Genomic DNA, 19,649 nt, shown 5'->3' with positions numbered 1-19,649 from the left:
TTCTTCCCTGAGGTTTATGATAAGCTACTAAACTTCTATTGAATGCATTTACTTTTATAAGCCTTCTCTGTTTAGAAGGCCAAACTATACAAGTACATACGTGCTGGTATTTTACCACGAACATTTTAGTTTTCATCTCAAACTAGTGATTTGTCTTTTTATCCATGCTTATATACATTGCACTTCCATTATAAGACATGTAGTACCTTTCCAGTGGTACATTTTAATCAATATATATATTTAAAATACTGATTTTTAAATGAATCTTTTTAGAGCTATGATACAATGGCCTTAATTTACCAGTTGAAGCGTGATATGTACTTTTTTTGAGACAGAGTTTCACTCTTTTTGCCCAGGCTGGAGTGCGATGGCACAATCTCCATTCACCACAACCTCTGCCTTCCAGGTTCAAGCGATTCTCTTGCCTCAGCTTCCCAAGTAGCTGGGATTACAGGCATTCACCACCACACCCAGATATTTTTATATTTTTAGTAGAGATGGGGTTTCTCCATGTTGGTCAGGCTGGTCTCAAACTCCCAACCTCAGGTGATCTGCCCGCCCCAGCCTCCCCAAGTGCTGGGATTACAGGTATGAGCCACTGTGCCTTGCTGAAGCATGATATGTGAACTACATTGTACTATTTAATTCACAGCTGCAGGAAAATGTTTGAGTTTTAAAATATAACCAGGATGAGGCTGGACAGTAATAAACAATGAAATGGTAGAAAACAGTGAATACATAAATGACAGGATTTTTCATCAGGGGCTATTCATTATTTTGCTTTTGGAAACCTGGAAGAATTTGTCTTGAGTTTCAAATGTTCTGGTAAATCTAGTAGTTTCCTGGCTTCCTCAATGTCGCCTTGAGTTTGCTGAAATCAGTGACTCTGAAGAATCAAAGTTCTTTTCTGGTCTGAGGTAGCCAACAAGGGCCACATTGAGACTTCCCCACAGAAGTCTTCCTGAAGGTATGCAGGACAAGTGTTTCCATGGACTTCCTATTCTTGTGGTATGGGTTCCATCCGATGCTCACCACCATCTGATGGACATCACTTCCAGCACTGGCCCAACCATAACAAATGCCAGTGGAGACATCAGCTGGAAGATTACCTACTACTCATTCAGGAAAATTAGCTGCGGGGATGCCCAGCTGCCTGGAGCCACGGCCGAAGCCTCGCACCACTTGGGCCTGGCAGGAGCAGGGAGATGCCTCCTAAGTCCAGCCCTCTGGGGGCATGGGCTGCGGCCAGGCCTGCACGTTCTGCGGAGACGCCATCCACATGGTGCCAGGACTCCCAGACCAGCGAGGGGGTGCAGGGTCACGGCAGTGAGCGGGGGTGCACTAGGGGCTAGGCGACAAGATGACACGCTGCTGTGGGTCCCTGATGCCATCAACCCAATAAAAGCTTCCGGCGACTCAAGAGCTGTGTCTCCCCAGACTGCCTTTGGATTTGAACTGCAACTCTTCCCTAGGTCTCCAGCCTGTTGGCCTCCGCCATCAGGCTTTGAACTCACCAAGCCTCAAGAATCCTGTGAGCCAATGCCTTACTATAAGTCTCTGTCTCTGTCTCTCTCTCTTACCCGCCCCCCATGCTCTGTCTGTGGTTTGGTTTCTCTGGAGAACTCTGGCTAATACAGAATCTGTTCCAGTAAAAATTTTAGTATCAGATTGAATAACATCAGGCAAACTTATCTAGATGAGGCTGATTTCTTTCTGGCTATGTTACACTATCATTCTTTCATAGATTCTGGAGGTATTTACCTATTTCCCTGTATTGTGGTAAACTATATTCAAGTTAAAAATAAAGACTTGAAGACTGACTAATTTTGGATTCTTAAAATATCTCGTATCATCCATACAGCCAAGCCTTTGCTTCCTATGTTTGATAAACATGTCTAAAATTCAACAATTAAATACAACATGCCCAAATGAAATGTGAAATGACTCTTATAGTCTTTAGGCACCTATGCTAGGTTATTACATTAGGGATTTACTGGGTCCTTTACTCTTGCTATGACGTGTAATCACAGGAAATATTATTATAGCTCACTCCCAAAGAAATGAACAGCAGCTCTCCTGGCTAACAGAAGTATCTGTTTTCAAAGATTAAGCATGGTCCATGGGTTCCACTTCCTGAGCAGCCACAGTACAAAGACTGAGGCTGACCACACAGCTGCAAAGAGGCGCTGCAGAGACAGCCCAGTTATGGCGGAGGGAAGGGCGGCTTCCAGAGGCCACCGGCTGGTCTCTGCCATTTCTGTCTATGGTTTGTCATCCCACCGTGTGGCCCGCTCTGCAGACACAGAGCTGTGGACCCTTCAGAGGTGGGGTGGAACAGCTTGCGGATTGTTGTCAAGTTATTCGCTTGGCAATTACAAGCACAAATCACTGAAATTCTCTGTGATATGTCATGGGCTGAGTTGTGTCTCCTCCCGCAAATTCTTAGGTTGCAGCCCTATTCCCCAGTGTAGCTATATTTGCAGATGGGGCCTGTAAAGAGGAAGGGAAGTTTAAGTGGGTTTACAGGGTGGGGCCTAATACAATGAAACTGGTGTCCTTTTAAGAAAAGGAGGAGACACCAGGGTGGAAGTTCTGTTTGTTTTTCTGTCTGTCTCTATGCACACGCAGGAAGAGCCATTGAGGATGCAAGAAGGCGACGGCCAACCCCCAGCCAGGAAGAGACACTCCACAGGAGCTGAACTTGCCACCACCCTGACATTGGACTTGTAGTTTCCATTACTATGAGATAATACATTCCTACTGCTTAAGCCATCTAGTTTGTGATATTTTGTTAAGGCAGCCTCAGCAGACCACATAAAGCTTAACAAAATCATCTACCTATGAACATGTTCAGACATTTGTCCCCTTGCTCTGTATCGGCACCCTCATGAGACCATGGATTGGGGGGCAGGGCCCTGACTGTCCCTTTTACTGTGGAGCGCCCGAAGCCCAGGACATATCTGGCATAGGGTAGCAAAATTAATTTTGCTGATTGAATGGATCATTACAGTTCCTAAACGACTATGAGCTAAAGCATCAGTGGTGCTAATTCGAAGAAAACACATCAGTATGTGGCTTGGAGTCTTATAACATTCCGTGTAAAATAACATTATCGTCTGCGAAGATGCTAGCAAATTGAACACTTCTGACTGTGAGAAGTTATATTTATCGAAAGGTGAGAAAACCAGTGTTCTTCATCTGTGGAAAGTAAGGGTATACCTGCTACCTGCTGTCGGATTTTTCAAGACTTTTGTTTTCTTCTGGCAAATGTTAGTGCTAGACTCTGTGGTGAGGCCCTGTCGTTCTATCGTTGTTGATTCACAAGAAATGAGACGTTATCGACATGAAGAGAGCTAGATCTCAACGATCCTGTTTCTTTACAATATTTCACCTTGCAGTGGCTCGTAAGCTTTTCATCATTAAGTGAGGGGTGATGGTATGTGAAGAACAGCATTGTAAACTAATCGTTCTCAAATGTTCAAAAGGAGGGTGCCAGGTGAAACATGAGAAAGATGATCAATGCTGAATATGGTGCTGAAAAGAGAGTATAAACGATGCCCTTATTGTGTCTAAGTGCTATCTTGTTAATCCATATGCTTTCTCTTCTGAATCACAGCATGTCTGAGTTAGTGTCTGTTGGGGGAAATTCAGTATTTTGAAGAGTACATCCAATTCAGTATTTTGAAGAGTAACTTCACTAATCAGAAAGCAGACAGAGGTGGCTTAATGCACCTTTTGGAGAGCTGATAGCATTTTTGAATCTTGTTCTGCAAAATAGTTCTTGGTGCCCTCAGGATGTGCTGTCATCAAGGATGAAAGCAACTGAGTGAGGCCAGCCGCAAGAGAGACAGACCAGGCAGGCTTGCTTCGGTCCGGCTCTGCCTCGCTCAGAGAGCTCCGAGGAGCAGAAGCATTTGCGCACCGCATCTGAATTGGTTTTGTGGTGCTTTGCTGTGGCTTCTTTATCCTAACATCAAGGCAAACTGCCTTAAAAGAAAGAAAAGGTACCCGGACCAGTTGGGGGCCTTTGAACATGATGCTGGGTTTCTAGGGATGGAAGAAAAAGGCCACACAAAATAAGACTAGAAAAAAAAAAAAAGTTGGGTGCTTACCGCACGGACACAGACTCTGGAAAACATTATGGTAAGGAAATACTAAGGAAATAGCCAGAGAAAAGAAGACCTTGAAGTCTGTGGAATGCATTAATCCAGCAGCGCCAATCTATGAGCTGTGTCCTCAGACTGCTACAGGCCAGAAATTCTTGTGTACATCAAGTGTGCTTTATGGAATGGAGGACAATGCCTTCTAGTTATCTGCATTACTTTAAAAAATATTTAGAAACTACTGCCATGCATTTTTAAAGGGTTATGTAAAATGTCACTGAATTTGGGACAGCTTCCCCCACACGACCAACAGATACTCTCTCAGATAACAAACACCGTCTTACGGCTGTGTCACAAAATCCCCATGTTAAGAGGGGGCCCCGCACTCCTTCTGTAATTATCTTTTAGATGTCCCCGCTTTCCTCGGGTTTTAAAATGCCCTTCTCACATCAGTGTCGGAGTTTCTAAGGAAATCCCATTTTCTTTTCCTCCTCTCCTGGGCTCTGAAGGACACACCCTTCTCTGGGAGAGGAGAGGGCTCCTTCGCGTCCTGTCCCTCTCCTGTGCTTGGTCAGACCCCGGTGTGCTTGAGAATCGGGATGGGGCTATCCTGAGGAGGGGAGGGCTGTGGAAGGCCGGGAAGAGTGGGGAATATACTCCATAACATGGGAAGAAAGTTTTTTTATGGCTGACGTCCTGTAAACAAGGCAATTCATCACCAAGATCAGCACAACAAATGTCTGTCTTACCTTCCGTGTTTTGTGGGGGTTTCTCATTCTGGATGACTTCTTAATGTCCACTTCAGTAGTATTTACACATCCAGGCTGGAAATGGAAAAACAGAGAGACAAATGAATCTTTGGGTGTGAAATTTCTGGCCAGGACAAGCATTAATGACTTGCTCTCCAGAGCCCAAGCAAATGCTACAATGATACGAATCAAAGGCAGTGTTTTCTAGATGGCCACAGCCAGTAGCCAGTCATAAAAGACATAATAATACCCCTTAACTCTTCACACTTAAAAGCCTTCAGACGCCATCCTCAAATAACTCCAAGAGAAACAAGAAAAAGAAATACTTGTGCTGCATATGTGACAGTGGCGTCAATACTTATAGCAACAAACCCAACGGACAGAGCGAGGGTGTCCCCAGACAAATGGGCCAATACCACCTGCTGGTATCTGCAGACAGCCTCTTACGGAGTGCTCTCTTTATACAAAGTGAAGCTGGGCCAGGCACGGTGGCTCACGTCTGTAATCCCAGCACTTTGGGAGGCTGAGGTGGGCGGATCACCTGAGGTCAGGAGTTCGAGACCAGTCTGGCCAACATAGTGAAACCCCATCTCTACTAAAAATACAAAAAATTAGCCAGGTGTGGTGGTGGGCGCCTGTAATCCCAGCTACTTGAGAGGCTGAGGCAGGAGAATCACTTGAACCCGGGAGGTGGAGGCTGCAGTGAGCCGAGATTGTACCATTGCATTCCAGCCTTGGCAACAAGAGTGAAATTCCATCTCAAAAGAAACAAAAAAGTGAGGCTGCTTTTAGATGACTGGCTTGCTTTTCTCCAGTTGGAAAACGAAAATGCCATTTAGTTGAGCCAGCTCAGCTTCCAGAATGAACTGTCTTACAGGGATTATGAAACCCAGTGACTAGGAATCTTTGTTTTCCATAGACAGTATATGCAATGGAGTTCACGGTCAAACTGTTGGGATTACAGTGGAAGATGGAGAAAGAAAAATAGCATGGAGAAAGGTAAATCAGATGCCATGCTGCTTCTGATAAATTCCTGACCTTCCTTTTCCTTAAGGGCAGGTGAACCCCTTTAGAATAGGGAGCTGGAGAAGTACAGGCAGCCTGCTGTCAGCTTCCTGACCACCCCAGGAGTCTCATCCTGTCAGATTTATTGTTCTGTTGTACAGAAACAAATAGCTGCCACCCTCTTGTATGTTTGGATGAGGAGAGGGAAGGAGGGGGGAAGAAGAGAAGAAGGGAGGGAATATGAATCAAGAAACAGAGAAGACAGGAGATTAAAAAATAGCAGCTTAAATCTAGGAAGGGCTTAGACATCACACATCCTTTAGAAGTGATTAGAAGTTAAAGGCCACATGAACTGTTTCCTTTACTTTTGGTGCAGGATTTAAGGATTTTTGGTATTAGTAAAAAACATCAAGTTGCATGTCTCTGTTCAATTTCTCTATTTCTTCCCACAGATTGCAAGAACATTAAAGCATTAGATGTTTTTAGAAGTGACTCCAGAGAAAATGTGAATGTGGAGAAGTCTTCTGTGGAGTTGGGATGGGGTTGGGAAGCAAGGGCAAGAAGGCAGAGCTGATGTGACTGGCAGACCCAGCTGTTCACTGCAGTAACAGGCATCAGCTCACTGTGTAATGAGGACATACGGCACTTTCCTTAAAAAGCAGTCTCCTGCTAGCATAGCCATTGGGACAAAACTCCACCAGAATATTGTAATGGATAAGAAAGTAAATGAGGAAAACATTTTTTCCTTTTCTTTTGTAGAATATGTATATACTACACATACACACACACACACTGTCCTACAAATATTAAATAAATTACGAGTTTGGTTTGCATATCTATTCAGGAATAGAAATAACTGGTTCAGCACAGTGGTCAGCTTGGCAACACAGGAGGGAGGAAGGGCACCCAGTTGGGTGGAACTAATTTCCTAAGTGACACTGAGCAATTCACTTAAACTCTCCCAGCATCTGGTTGCTGAATATCTGATATTCTGATTTAATTTTTTATGGTTGGTCTAGGCATCTTTGTTTTGTTTGTTTGTTTGTTTGAGATTAAGTCTTGCTTTTGAAAGCAATGGCACGATCCCAGCTCCCTGCAACCTCTGCCTCCCGGGTTCAAGTGGTTCTTCTGCCTCAGCCTCCTGAGTAGCTGGGATTATAGGCATGTGCTACCATGCCCAGCTAATTTTTGTGTTTTTAGTAGAGATGGGGTTTCATCATTTTCTATTCAATTTCTATTTCTTTGCAGCCTTCCATCCCTAAATCTGAGCCATTAGGGAATGGGAGGCAGTAAAATTCTTTAAATTCCTATTAACATATCAGGATCCAAGTGCAGTGGCTTATTCCTGTAATCACAGCATTTTTTGGAGGCTGAGGTGGAAGGATCACTTGCTTTGAGGAGTTTGAGGCTGCAGTGAGCTATGACTGAGCCACTGCACTCCAGCCTGGGTGACAGGGTGAAATCTCTCTCTCTTTTTCTCTCTCTCTCTCATTTTTAAAGAGCCAAGTATGATAAGATATATCATGGATATTTTCTTTTATATGTTAAGGGGTGGGAAAAATTAGGATATAATATCCAGGAAAATGAAAGCATGATTCTCATGACCCGGAGAAAAAGAAAGATAAAGGTAAGATACTGAGCTCAGCAGGTGCCTCATTTTTCTCCTCTGTGGAAGAAACTCCAAGAAGGAGAGGTAAGAGGGAGGGTTAAAATTCCCAGACAGGTATGAGGAAGCCTGTGAGGTAGTTAGTCCCATGCCCCTAGAAGAAGCCCTACACGTGATGAATCTTATATCATATGGGTGTTAGCAAGAAAGACGAGCTTAAGACAATGCTTCCCAATCCTCTTATATGGCCGTCAAGGCATCTGGAATTTGTTACATGCCATAGTAGTAAAAGGCACAGAAGATCTAAGACTAGTGAGTGGATGAGAGCCTGAGGTTGGGACAAAGCCCAAAGTGTGCAGGGATTTTATGCTGGAAGCAGATGTCTGAAACACAGACTTCAGCAGTGAGTTCCAGGTGGTGAGATGGTACCTGTTGCAGCTGTCCTGGGAGCAGCCCATGCCTAGCTGTCTACAGCAGAAATCGACAAGGATCTGGAAGATGTTTTGGGGATGCTTGGCCCTCATGCCCCACTGCACAAGATTGTAAAAACAAAACCTCGAGACCCCAAACTCCCATCCCAAACCAATCTTGGATAGCGGCAGAGAAAGGCCAAGAAAACTGAAAGTGTGATCATTTATCCACAAATGAGTGAGTCATCTAAACCAACTATTTCAATTATGGCAGCATGCAGAGCACATGCATTGAAACCTACCCTTCAAATAGGTTTCTGAGAAAAACATGTCGATTATAGAAAATACAGAAATTGTATTTTCTTTACACATCTGAGAAGGCTGAGCTCATTTGAACTGCAAAACTCCTTTCATAACGAGCTAGGGTTCCAAATCAATTTTACTTCATGCCAGGCAGGATAATTAACAAATGGCCCTGGAAATTGTGGCAAGCACTGCAGGCATAAAGTGAAAAGATCCCCTCCCCAGAGGAACATCTCCAACTGGCAGTCCTAAAGGGAATTAAAAGTTTCATCCTCACATTTAAAAGAAGATGGCCTTTTAAATTTGATTAATGAACCATTAGCCTACATCTGAAATTCCCACTTGTGCCAATTATTAACACCACTAATCAGCAAATTAATAAGAAAGCAATGATTTTAAAAGTAAATGTTATTAGAGACTGAACTGTGAGGTATGTTTTATAACCCGGCTCCCATCACCCCAAAATAAAATCTGCCTGTTCAAAATTTGTTACTAATGACTAAATGCTAAAATTAGTAAGCTGGATGGGGGATGCTTGTCTAAGACCCTGTAATTTCTAAGGAGACTCATGCGACAGCGATGGTTCAACAGGTCTGTGATATCTAAGTCAACTAGGAAATTTTTGAAGATTAAAAAAGTCTAGAGACCCAAAGTTGTCTGGTATACTTCTGAATAATTAAGGTCATGACCCAGTGCTGAAAACCCCTGAATAACTGCTTTCATAAGTCACGCACTGTGGTAAGTGAAATATGGCAATAATTTTTCTTGAATCCTCTTATTTTTTCAATTAATATTTCTTTCTGCATCTAATTGTCGGATCTTGTGACCAGTGGTGAGATGCAGAAATGAAGGCCTGAGCCATACCTCAGTAACTTCCTCATACAATAAGAATGACAGATACATGAATAATTGGGATATGGGAGCACAGTGACTACGTGGAAGTTGGCACAGAGCGTTATACGGCAACAGAGCACTGCAGACATCCATTCTCACGCACAGCCTGTTGGGTCTCCTCAACATGGCAAACGATATTTCTTTCAACATTGTTTTTAAGCATTTGTTCAATCCCAGTAAGGCCATGTTGTCTTTGGCTATTTTTAAAAAGTCAATTTTCTTTTCGATGCATATATAATAGGTACCACTAGCTGGCACTAGATCTACATGAAATTCATAAATTTGGTTTCTGTAGCACGAAACATATCTCTCTTCCCAATAAGATATAAATAACATTACCATTACCAAGTAGACTTTCCATTAAAATGTTCAAATATATACTATTTGCTGGATACAGTATTAAGTACATAGTGTTGTTGGATGTAAGGAATAATAAAGTGCTATTTACATCAGCCTGGAAGAGAACTGTGTTATTTCTAGAGATTCAAAGATGAATTTCTTTTCAACTGAACTAAGCTGGGCTGTAACATTATTACAATGTTATTTATTATTTATTATAAAGGAGGATTTAACATTGTGGAATTTTTTTTTTTTTTTGGAGAAAGAGTCTTGTTCTGTCACCAGGCTGGAGTGCAATGGCACGATCTTGGCTCACTGCAACCTCTGACTCCCTGGTTAAAGTGATTCTCCTGCTTCAGCCTCCCGAGTAGCTGGGATTACAGTCATGTGCCACCACGCCCAGCTAATTTTTGCATTTTTAGTAGAGATCAGGTTTCACATGTTGGCCAGGATGGTCTTGATCTCCTGACCTTGTGATCTGCCCGCCTCGGCCTCCCAAAGTCCTGGGATTACAGGTGTGAGCCACTGCACCCGGCAGTAACCTATTCTTGAGGGAGTCAAGGAGTAAAGGAGCACATCACTGAGAAATGTTAGTATCATAACGCATCGTGAGTGTCCTCATGAGGTGTAAAAGAGAAGCTGGAATTCCTGGTTTCGTTATTGATATTTTATTTAAAAGCATCTAAGTGCCATTTAGTTCCTTTCATGGCATAGTACATTTTTGTTAGTTACAGCAGAAGGCATACTTGTGTTCAGGACAACTCTCCAAACTTATGGTGATGAGTGACAGTGAGAGAGAGGAATACAGAACAGCTGTCCTGAAGTTCAATCGCTGCAACTGATGTGTACCTGGGAAAACAGCGTCCTAGATGACACGTGAGTGGAGGATTAGGAATGCACTGTCAACTAGAGCTGATAGCAAGGCATCAAGTACACTCTAGAGATGCTTTAAAAACCATGATTCCGGGAAAATTAAGGTTTCAAATATGCATAGTTCCCCCTTATCTTCAGGGGATATATTTTACTACTCTCCACCGCCACAAAATAGATGCCTGAAACCAGGGATAGTACCAAACCCTATATATACTGTTTTTCTTATGTACGCAGGCCTGTCATAAAGTTTAACTTATAAATTAGGAACAGTAAGAAATTAGCAACAGTTACTATTAATAAAATAGAAAAGTTGTAACAATACGCCAGGATCACTACGCTTGGGCTTTGGGGTCATTCTGAAGTAAAGTAAGGGTGACCTGAACACAAGCACTGTGGTATGAGGACAGTCGATCTCATAACCGAGAAGGCTACCAAGTGCCTAATGGGCGGGTACCACAGACAGCATGAATGAAGGGATGACTCGTGTTCCAGGTGGGGCAGAATGGGACAGACAAGATTGCATCGTGCTACTCAGAATGGCACGAAATCGCAAGCTTATGCATTGTTTCTTGAATTTCCCATTAATTACTTTTGGACTGCAGTTGACTACAGGTAACTGAAACCGCAGAGTGAAACCACACGTAAGGGGGAACTACTACTGTATTTAGATGGTCCCTGACTCACGATGGCTCAACTTAAAATTTTTCACCCTTACTATGAGTTTATTAGAGTATTGAATGCATTTTTTACTTATAATATTTTTGGCTTACAATGGGTTTATTGGGACATAACCCCATTGTAAGTCAAGAAGCATCTGTATATATAATTATTAATTCAAATAGAAATAAGTGAATGAAAAAGAATCAGCCCTTTGTAATACAGTACAAGTTTTGCATGCATGACCCATTGTACCCCAATAAAAATGACCCCTTATTCTTGCATGAAGTAATTGCAGATTTTAAAATTATAGATTTTAAAGTGTTCACTTACATGAAGTAACTATAGATTTTAAAGTGTTCAATCTCAGGACTGTTTTTTTTTTTTTTTTTTGAGATAGGGTCTGGCTCTGTGGCCCAGGCTGGAGTGCAGTGGTGCAATCACAGCTCACTACAGCCTCAATTTCCTGGGCTCAAGCCATCCTCCTGTCTCAGCCTCCTTGGTAGCTGGAACTACAGGTGAGTGCCACTATGCCTGGATAATACTTTAATTTTAAGTAGAGACAGGGTCTTGGTATGTTGCCCAGGCTGGTCTCAAGCTCCTGGCCTCTAGCAGTCCTCCCATCTCAGTCTCCCAAAGTTCTGGTATTACAGGTGTGACCCACTGTGCCTAGCCAGGATTCTTTTTTTTAAAGATCCAATTCAAGCTTTTCTTCATTTTCTCAGGCAGTTGTCACTTGATCCAGCTTCTGATTCTTTCAGCCCTCCTCCTCCTGACCCATCTACTTACCAAGTCCTACACACAAACTGAAGGAAGCTGTTTGAGGAAATTGCCCCAAATTTCTTCCATTCACTCTCCTCTATAGTATTTACTCATTTAATTCCTATTAGGTCTCATTTGCTAGCTACAGATTCTCGGGTATAAGATCCTACTTCAATGTATGCTGTGAACGAGCTCCACACGTCCAAGAGGCAGAAAGAGAGGGAATCATATGAAGTCAGCCTGGAGCTGTGGAAAGTGGTCAGGTTGGGTAGAAATCAGAGACCATGGTAAGGCCTTCGGTTTACTTCTAAACATAATTGGAAGCCACTAGAGACTTTTAAACAGGAGAGTGACTTCTTATCATTTATTTAAAAAAATTCATTCAGACCCTACGCTACACACACACACACACACACACACACGCGCGCGCGCACATACACTCACAAACTCAAAACGAATCATGGATCTAAATGCAAAATGCAAAACTATAAAACTTTAATAACAGGACAACATTTAGGTGACTTTGAGTTGGGTGATTACTTTTTAGACACAACAGTACATGAAAGAAATAATTGATAACTTGGATTTCATTGAAATTAAAAACTTCTGTTCTATGAAAAAATACTGTCAAGAGAATGAAAAGATAGGCCACAAACTGGAAAACAAATATGCAAGGTTAGTATCCAAAATAAGTAAAGAACTCTTAGAACCCAACAAGAAGAAAATACCACAACCCAATTAAAGTATGGACAAATGATCTGAGCAGGCACCTCACCAAAGAAAATAAGCAGATGACAAATACATGTACAAAAAGATGCTCCACTTCGTATGTCATTGGGAAAATGCAAATTTAAACAATAATGAGATGCCACTACTCAGCTAATAGAATTGCCAAAATCTAGAACACTGAAAACACCAATTGTTGGCAAGAATGTGGAGCAACACAGATTCTCATTCATTGCCAGTGGGAATGTAAAATGGTTCAGCCACTTTGCAAGACAGTTTGGCAGTTTCTTACAAAACACTCTAACCATTCGATCCAGCAAGCGTGCTCATTGGCATTTACCCAAATTGAGTCGAAAACTTATGTTCACACAAAAACCTGTACATGGATGTTTATAGCAGCTTTATTCACAATTGCCAAAACTTAAAAGCAACCAAGATGTCCTTTAGTAGGTGAATGTATAAACTGTGGTACATCCAGACAATGGAATATTATTCAGCATTAAAAAGAAATGAGCTATTAAGCCACGAAAAGACACAGAGGAACCTTAAATGCATATTACTAAGTGAAAGAAGCCAATCTGGAAAAGCTACAGATTGTACGATTCCAACCATATGACATTCTGGAAAAGGCAAAACTAGGGAGACAAATAGTTTTGCTTTTTCCAGATCAGTAGTTGCCACGAGTTGGGAATAAACAGGCCCAGAACAGAGAATTTTTAGGACAGTGAAACTATTTTATATGATGCTACAATAGTCATCACACAGTTGTCAATACCCATAGAATGTACAACATCAAGAGTGAACTCTAATGTAAACTACAGAGTGCAGGTGATAATGGATCAATGCAGGTTAATCGATAATATAAAAGGCACCATTTTGGCGTGGGAAGTTGATAATGGGGTGGCTGTGGGCGGGGAGGGGGGTGATGCTGGGGAACTCAGTACTTCCCACTCAATTTTTCTGTGAACTGAAAACTGCTCTAAAAAAAGAAATTTGATTAAAAACCAAGCAAACAAACAACTCGTTCAAGAGTAGTGAGTACTCTGAGAGCGGATTATCAGGGTGGGAACAGGGCAAAGCAGAAGCAAGGGGTCCAGTTTGAAGGTTTTTCATTATCCAGGCAAGAGATTATGGTGATGTGCATTTGCATGTCGTCAGCACTAGAGATGATGTGAAGTGGTTGCATCTGGGATGCATTTTGAAGCTCTAATCAACAAAACTTGCTGATGGGTTGCGTCTGTGGGCATGCTGAGGAAAACAAAATAGTCAAGGATGACTCCTATGCCATCTGCTGATATGGGAAAGCCTGTGAAAAGAAGAGAGGAATCCAAAACGATTCCTAGGTTGTATTTACATACACAGTTTGTATTTACTGACGTCTCCAAATGGAATGCAGCCCTTTATGTAGTTGCTATCAAGATCATGAATCAGAGCATTTCCAACACAAATGCCTGTGTAATCATTTGCTCTTGGCCTGTCCTTTTGTGCCACTGCGATTTTGCGTTATCATTGATGGTATGAACATATCATTTAATCTGCAACATTAAAATATGATGATCAATTACTGAGAATCTGGTGGAGCTGTCTCTTGTTACTCAGTGTCTCTGCTATACTTTCCTAAATCCTTCTGTAGTCCTATCACATTCTATTAATCTGTTCTAGTTGAAATCAGACCGCTTCAGCCTCACATCTAGGAACTATCTGTGCTCACATCTAGGAACTTCAGCGACAGTCCCTTTTTACAGACTAGGAATTGTTTTGCAGGTACCATTCTCAAAGAGCAACCAAGAGGACTCTAACCAGTACATTTGCCAATAGCTTCTTTGTGGTCACTGGGATTAACTGTGTTCAGCTTTAAAATACTTGAAATGTTCCCTAATAGAAATGCTTTGAAATAATAATTAAAAAAAATCACTGGGTAGAAGCTGCCATAATTATCCTTAAAACAGGGGTTCCTCCAGGAAGAAACAAAAGGCCTGAGGCAAGTGAGCATGGGCACTTCTCTGTGACACTGGCCTGCGGGGCCCACATGAGTAATTGATCTCCTTCCCTTGCTATGATTATTTCCCTACAAAAAGCTGGCTGCAGTGTGAGGACATGCAAAGACTTTTCAATTGGAGGAGAAAAAAAGGCCCTCTTAGATTGGGGACTGAACATGTGTGCTCCAATTTGTCCTATGTCCTGGGTTGGCATATAGGGCACTTTTACACCCATAATTGAAGTGGCATTTTGATTCACATTATACTGTTCCTCTGGTATTTCATGGGTGGGAGGGTGAACAGCAACACAGAATTTTGGGATTCCTGGTCCATGGGCTGAAATGGGCCATCAAACACCTTAAACATTTTTACTTTAAATCTTAACACATTTTTTGAATGCGGAAATTAAGACATGAAACCCAGACTGTGTCTCTGCTGACAACATAAATGTCCCCAATGGAAAAGTGAAGTGTCAAAAAATAGAAAAATGAACTAGCTACTGAACTGGAGAAAACAATCTTGAATTTTGTACACAGTGATATTGTTAGTACTGGTGACTTAAACGGTACGCTGTAAAGGCTAAAGAGAACCAAATTAAAATTTCGTGTAGCATAAATAACTCACAGTAAGTTCAAAGGCTTATAATAATTTTTACAATAGATAGCAACGGGACAACTAGAAAATAATAAGTTTGTGAAAATCATCACATATCGGAATTAACCTTGAATTATAATAGCTGCCTTGACTTCAATAGCTTTGAATTACAAAGGGTATGGGAGGCTTCTAAATCACGTGTTCCCAAATAGGAAAGGAGTGTACCTCCCTGTGTTAATCTCTTCAGACTTCTATAACAAAATACCATAAACCAGGTGGCTTATAAACAACAGACATTTATTTCTCACAGTTCTGGAGGCTGGGAAGTCCAAGATCAAGGCACTGAAACATTTTGTGTTGGGTGAGGGTCACTTTTTAGGTCATAGAAGGTTTTTTCTTGCTGTTTCCTCACTTGGTGGAAGGCATAAGAGGTTTCTCTTGGCTTCTTCAATAAGGCCACTAGTCCCATTCAGGAGGAAAGAACCTTCATGACCTAATCACCTTCCAAAGATCTTACCTCCTAATACCATCACTTTGGAGGTTAGGATTTCAACACATGAATTTGGGGAAGACCCAGACGTTCAGACCAGAGCCTTCCTTTTACAGGACACATATACACAGAAAGGCCATAACACAAACCTCAGTGTAGCAAAATCTCTGTAAAGAAGATTAATTTCAAAGATATACTTTATTGCATTTGACTTGATTTCCAAGAAGAGAAAAAGATTTAGTGCTATTAGAAAAGAGAGTTTTACATAAAGTTCTTTTCTAGATTTTATATTTATTGCTAAGAGCCAAAACTTTATTTTATTTTCACTTCTAGGGGAAAAAAATCTTTTAAAGTAATTCCCATGCATCCCTGAATTCTTACATAACCATATCCAAAACAACAGTCTTTCCTTGATGATTCCAGGTCATGATTATTTGAGGACAAGATTTACTGTCTTTAAGACAGCAATGCCTGTGAGGCTAGAGGATCCCAACTCCAAATGCCTTTTGAGCTTTTATGTGATTTTATGCATTTTTAGTTCCCTGCCTTACCTGAGTTAGCTGTCGCTTTTGCTGCTCTCGGCATCCTTGACTCCAGCACATCCCATCATTCTCTAATTTGTTGCTTGGTTCTGATGTGGGTCAGGAAACGATACAAATGCTCCTTTGCCACAGGGTTCCACATTTTAGCAAATGACCCGATCAAAGTTCACGAGTTAGGGTGTGGGAGTTTAAACAGCAACTTTGGTTAAGACTTTTTGAGTTTATTTCTTGGCTGAGTTTTGGATAGAATTAGTCTTGGGGATATGAGAGGTAAGAAAAAGTATAAAAACTGTAACAAATGAAATGTGGACAAGGTCTCAGGATACCTTTAGGAAAACTTACTAGTAACTAAATATTACGGAAGCGAATTAAAGGGGGTCAGAAGCAGATGACATCAAACGATTATCTGGAGTTGTAGGAAAGAGAATGGCATCCAGTTTGAGAGCTAGAATTTTGTTTTCTGCTCATAGGGGTGGGAAGAAAAGCTAGCTGAGGCGAAGGGCAGCCTTCTAAGGTTGCATCTCTCCAGATCCCGAGTGAACGATGCACTCTCTTGTCTACACCCAGATTCTTTTGGAAAAAGCTTACCAGATTCAGTGCTAATTTTGGATTAGTTTCCCAGAAAGGATAAAGCGTCCAAGCCAGAACTCTTAGTTTCTCTCCTCTCCTACCTATTCTTTTCTTGGTTTTCTTCCTTTCAGTGTCTCCAACCATCCATCAAGAAGCTCAAGCCATCACCAAGGAGTCATCACTGACTCCTCTTTTCCCCTCACTTCCCACACTTGACTTATCAGCGCACCTTGCAAACTTTACCTCCAGATACACCTGGAATCTACTGGCTTCTCTCCGGCCTCACTGCTACCACCCTGCTCCAACCTGCCACCATCTCCCACCTGGACTCTCAAAACAGCCTTCTTATTTGTTCTAATTCCTTTCTTGCTTTCTCCTCCCTTTCCCCAAGTTATTTTATACACAGTAGCCAGCGTCACCTTTTTAAACTACAGCAACATCACATCACTCTCCTTTCAAACCTCCAAAGTGTTCTCATCACACTTAGGATAAAAGGCAAACACCTTGCCGCGTGCTACAAGGTGCTGCACTTGGCACCCCTCTGCTCTTGCTCGCTTCATTCCAGCCTCACTGGCCTTCTTTCTGTACCAGTTCCTTGTCTCTGTACTAGCTGCTACTTTTTTCTCCAAATATTGTGTAGTCCCTCTCGTTCACATCACCTTGCCTTTATTTTTATCATAGCACTTACCTCCACCTGGAGGGATCTGCACATGACATATGTTTGTTTACTCTGTCTTTCACCACTGAAAGGTAAACTCCTCAAATATAGGGACTTTCTATGTCTTGTTTAGTATCTGCCACTGGCGTCTGAAATTTCCTGGTACCTAGTAGACATTCAATGAGTGTTACTGAATGAATGAATGAATGATTGAATGTGAAAGACTTTTTGAACACTACCCATCTATTAAAAATACAAAATGAGTTTTATTTTCTGTTTGTTGGTGTGTACGTGTGTGTGTGCATTTGTGTATGCTTGAGAATGTTGGTATCTACAACTTAACCTCTTGGCCAACTGGTCATCACCTCTGATTATTATCACGTATTTATTTAACAAGAAACAAATACTCCAATTCCCAGGCTTACAAGAACCATTTCGAGTGCAGAGAAATTTAGCTCAAATGCTTTTTTCCTGTGCAATGTAATTAGCCCATCAGTTGATAAGTATAAATGGCTGATAGCAGATTGCTTCCAGAGTTGATGGGGGTTAAGTAATTAAAAAGCAGGAAGACATTGAGAACTTACAAAGGCTCAGTTTTAGAGAAGTCAAGATGAAAATAGAGCAAGCCTCTCTGTCCTTGCCTTTATAATTTGTTTAAAGTGGCTTCCATCTTGACCTACAAATATCCAAGGACAAACGAAAGCTGGGCCCCTGTGCATTTTCTTTGCCTGGGTGTGCAAACGCACAGCAGAGTTACGACAACATCACTGACCCGTATTATGCAACCAGCAATTCTGCTGAGGTATATTATGGAGCTGAAGGTTAAAACCCCATATGAGAAAATCTGGATTCAAGGTATAAAATAAGAAAAATTAAAGATAATAATGGCTCTTCTGTTGTGCAGTACTTTAACATTTTCAACTATAGCCATCATCCGAGTTTCATAAGCATTCTCTAAACTATATAGATTGGTCACTATGAGCCTAGTTTTCACTGAAGCATATCAAAGACGCATGCCTTGGAAGATAATATAAATATTATCTGGTCTAACCTAGCATCCAATTCATGATTTCTTCTGGAAACTTCTATGACAACAGCCATTCAACCTTAGCTCGGATGCTTGTTGCATAGCTCCCCCTAAAATAGCTATATCTGCATCACACTTGAAAGAAAATTTTCTAATCAGCCACTTATTTAAAGGACCATGCCATTTAAAAAAATGTTAATAATCATACACAAAAAAAGACAACACGATGGCAAAACAGTTAAGATTCTTGGGAAAGTAACAACTTCTTTAAGCCTTGGTGTCTCTTCTTTCAGAGCGAGTGGAATAAAAATAGTTCCAACCTCCTTGATGTATGAAATACTGCACGTCAAAGGGCTCAGCAGAGCTCTGAACACAGAATATGACGGCACATATTATTTTCCATTAGTATTAGTATTATTAGCAGTATAATTTGACATAAATAAAATAATCCCATAGAAGCAAGGGATTGTGTCTTCTATGCTTTCAGATTATGTTTGTCAGGATTTATTTTTATTTTTTGAGACAGAGTCCCACTCTCTTGCCCAGGCTGGAGTGCAGTGGTGAGATCTTGGCTCACTGCAACCTCCACCTCCGGGGTTCAAGTGATTCTCCTGCCTCAGCCTCCTGAGTATCTGGGATCATAGGCATGTGCTACCACACCCAGCTAAGTAGAGATGGGGTTTCACCATGTTGCCCAGGCTGGTCTCGAACTCCTGACCTGAGGTGATCCACCTGCCTTGGCCTCCCAAATTGCTGGGATTCAGGCGTGAGCCACCATGCCTGGCTGTTTGTCAGGATTTGAGGAAGTTGCTAATTGAAAATAAAGTTGAACTATACTGAATGGAGGAAAAGCAAAAAGCTAATAAACTTTAGTAATTTTAGGCCAAATACCAGATTTAATTTTAAAAGAGTAAGCATTTTTGGGGGAAATAAATATAGGGTGAGTGTGGAGGCAAGAGTGTAAAACTTAGTTCACTTCAAAGTTCTTCTGATAAATCAAGCCAGGCCAATACATTGGAGTTCCATTTTCTTTTCTTTTCTTTCTTTTTTTCTCTCTTTTTTTTTTGAGTTCCATTTTCTTAATGGCAGTTTTCTTTCTTTTTTTTTTCTCAAAGGGTCTAATTGCTGACATTTGAAAATATGTGGCTGGGTTCACGCCTGTAATCCCAGCACTTTGGGAGGCTGAGGTGGGTGTATCACCTAAGGTCAGGAGTTTGAGACCAGTCTGACCAACATGGCAGAACCCCATCTCCACTAAAAAAAAAATAGCTGGGGGTGGTGCTGGGCGCCTGTAATCACCACTACTTGGAAGGCTGAGGCAGGAGAATCACTTGAACCTGGAAACAAAGGTTGCAGTGAGCC

General features: G+C 41.5%; 1 protein-coding gene and 1 pseudogene across 1 annotated transcript in view; both read right to left on the bottom strand.

Annotated features, from left to right (window-relative positions):
- The window catches only part of RGS7 (regulator of G protein signaling 7), a 532,072-nt gene that overhangs the window by 48,619 nt on the left and 463,804 nt on the right, over positions 1 to 19,649 (bottom strand). The window contains exon 10 of the mRNA XM_037739855.1: positions 4,853 to 4,927. Within this exon, the coding sequence (XP_037595783.1) occupies positions 4,853 to 4,927 (75 nt within the window). The remainder of the gene's footprint in view (positions 1 to 4,852; positions 4,928 to 19,649) is intronic.
- LOC119471812 lies at positions 759 to 4,139 on the bottom strand (annotated as a pseudogene).

Source organism: Cebus imitator, unplaced genomic scaffold, assembly GCF_001604975.1.
Source record: "Cebus imitator isolate Cc_AM_T3 unplaced genomic scaffold, Cebus_imitator-1.0 Scaffold75, whole genome shotgun sequence".
Taxonomy (NCBI): Eukaryota; Metazoa; Chordata; class Mammalia; order Primates; family Cebidae; genus Cebus; species Cebus imitator.
The sequence above is the reverse complement of the archived record's forward strand: the minus strand, read 5'-3'. Positions and strand labels throughout refer to the sequence as shown.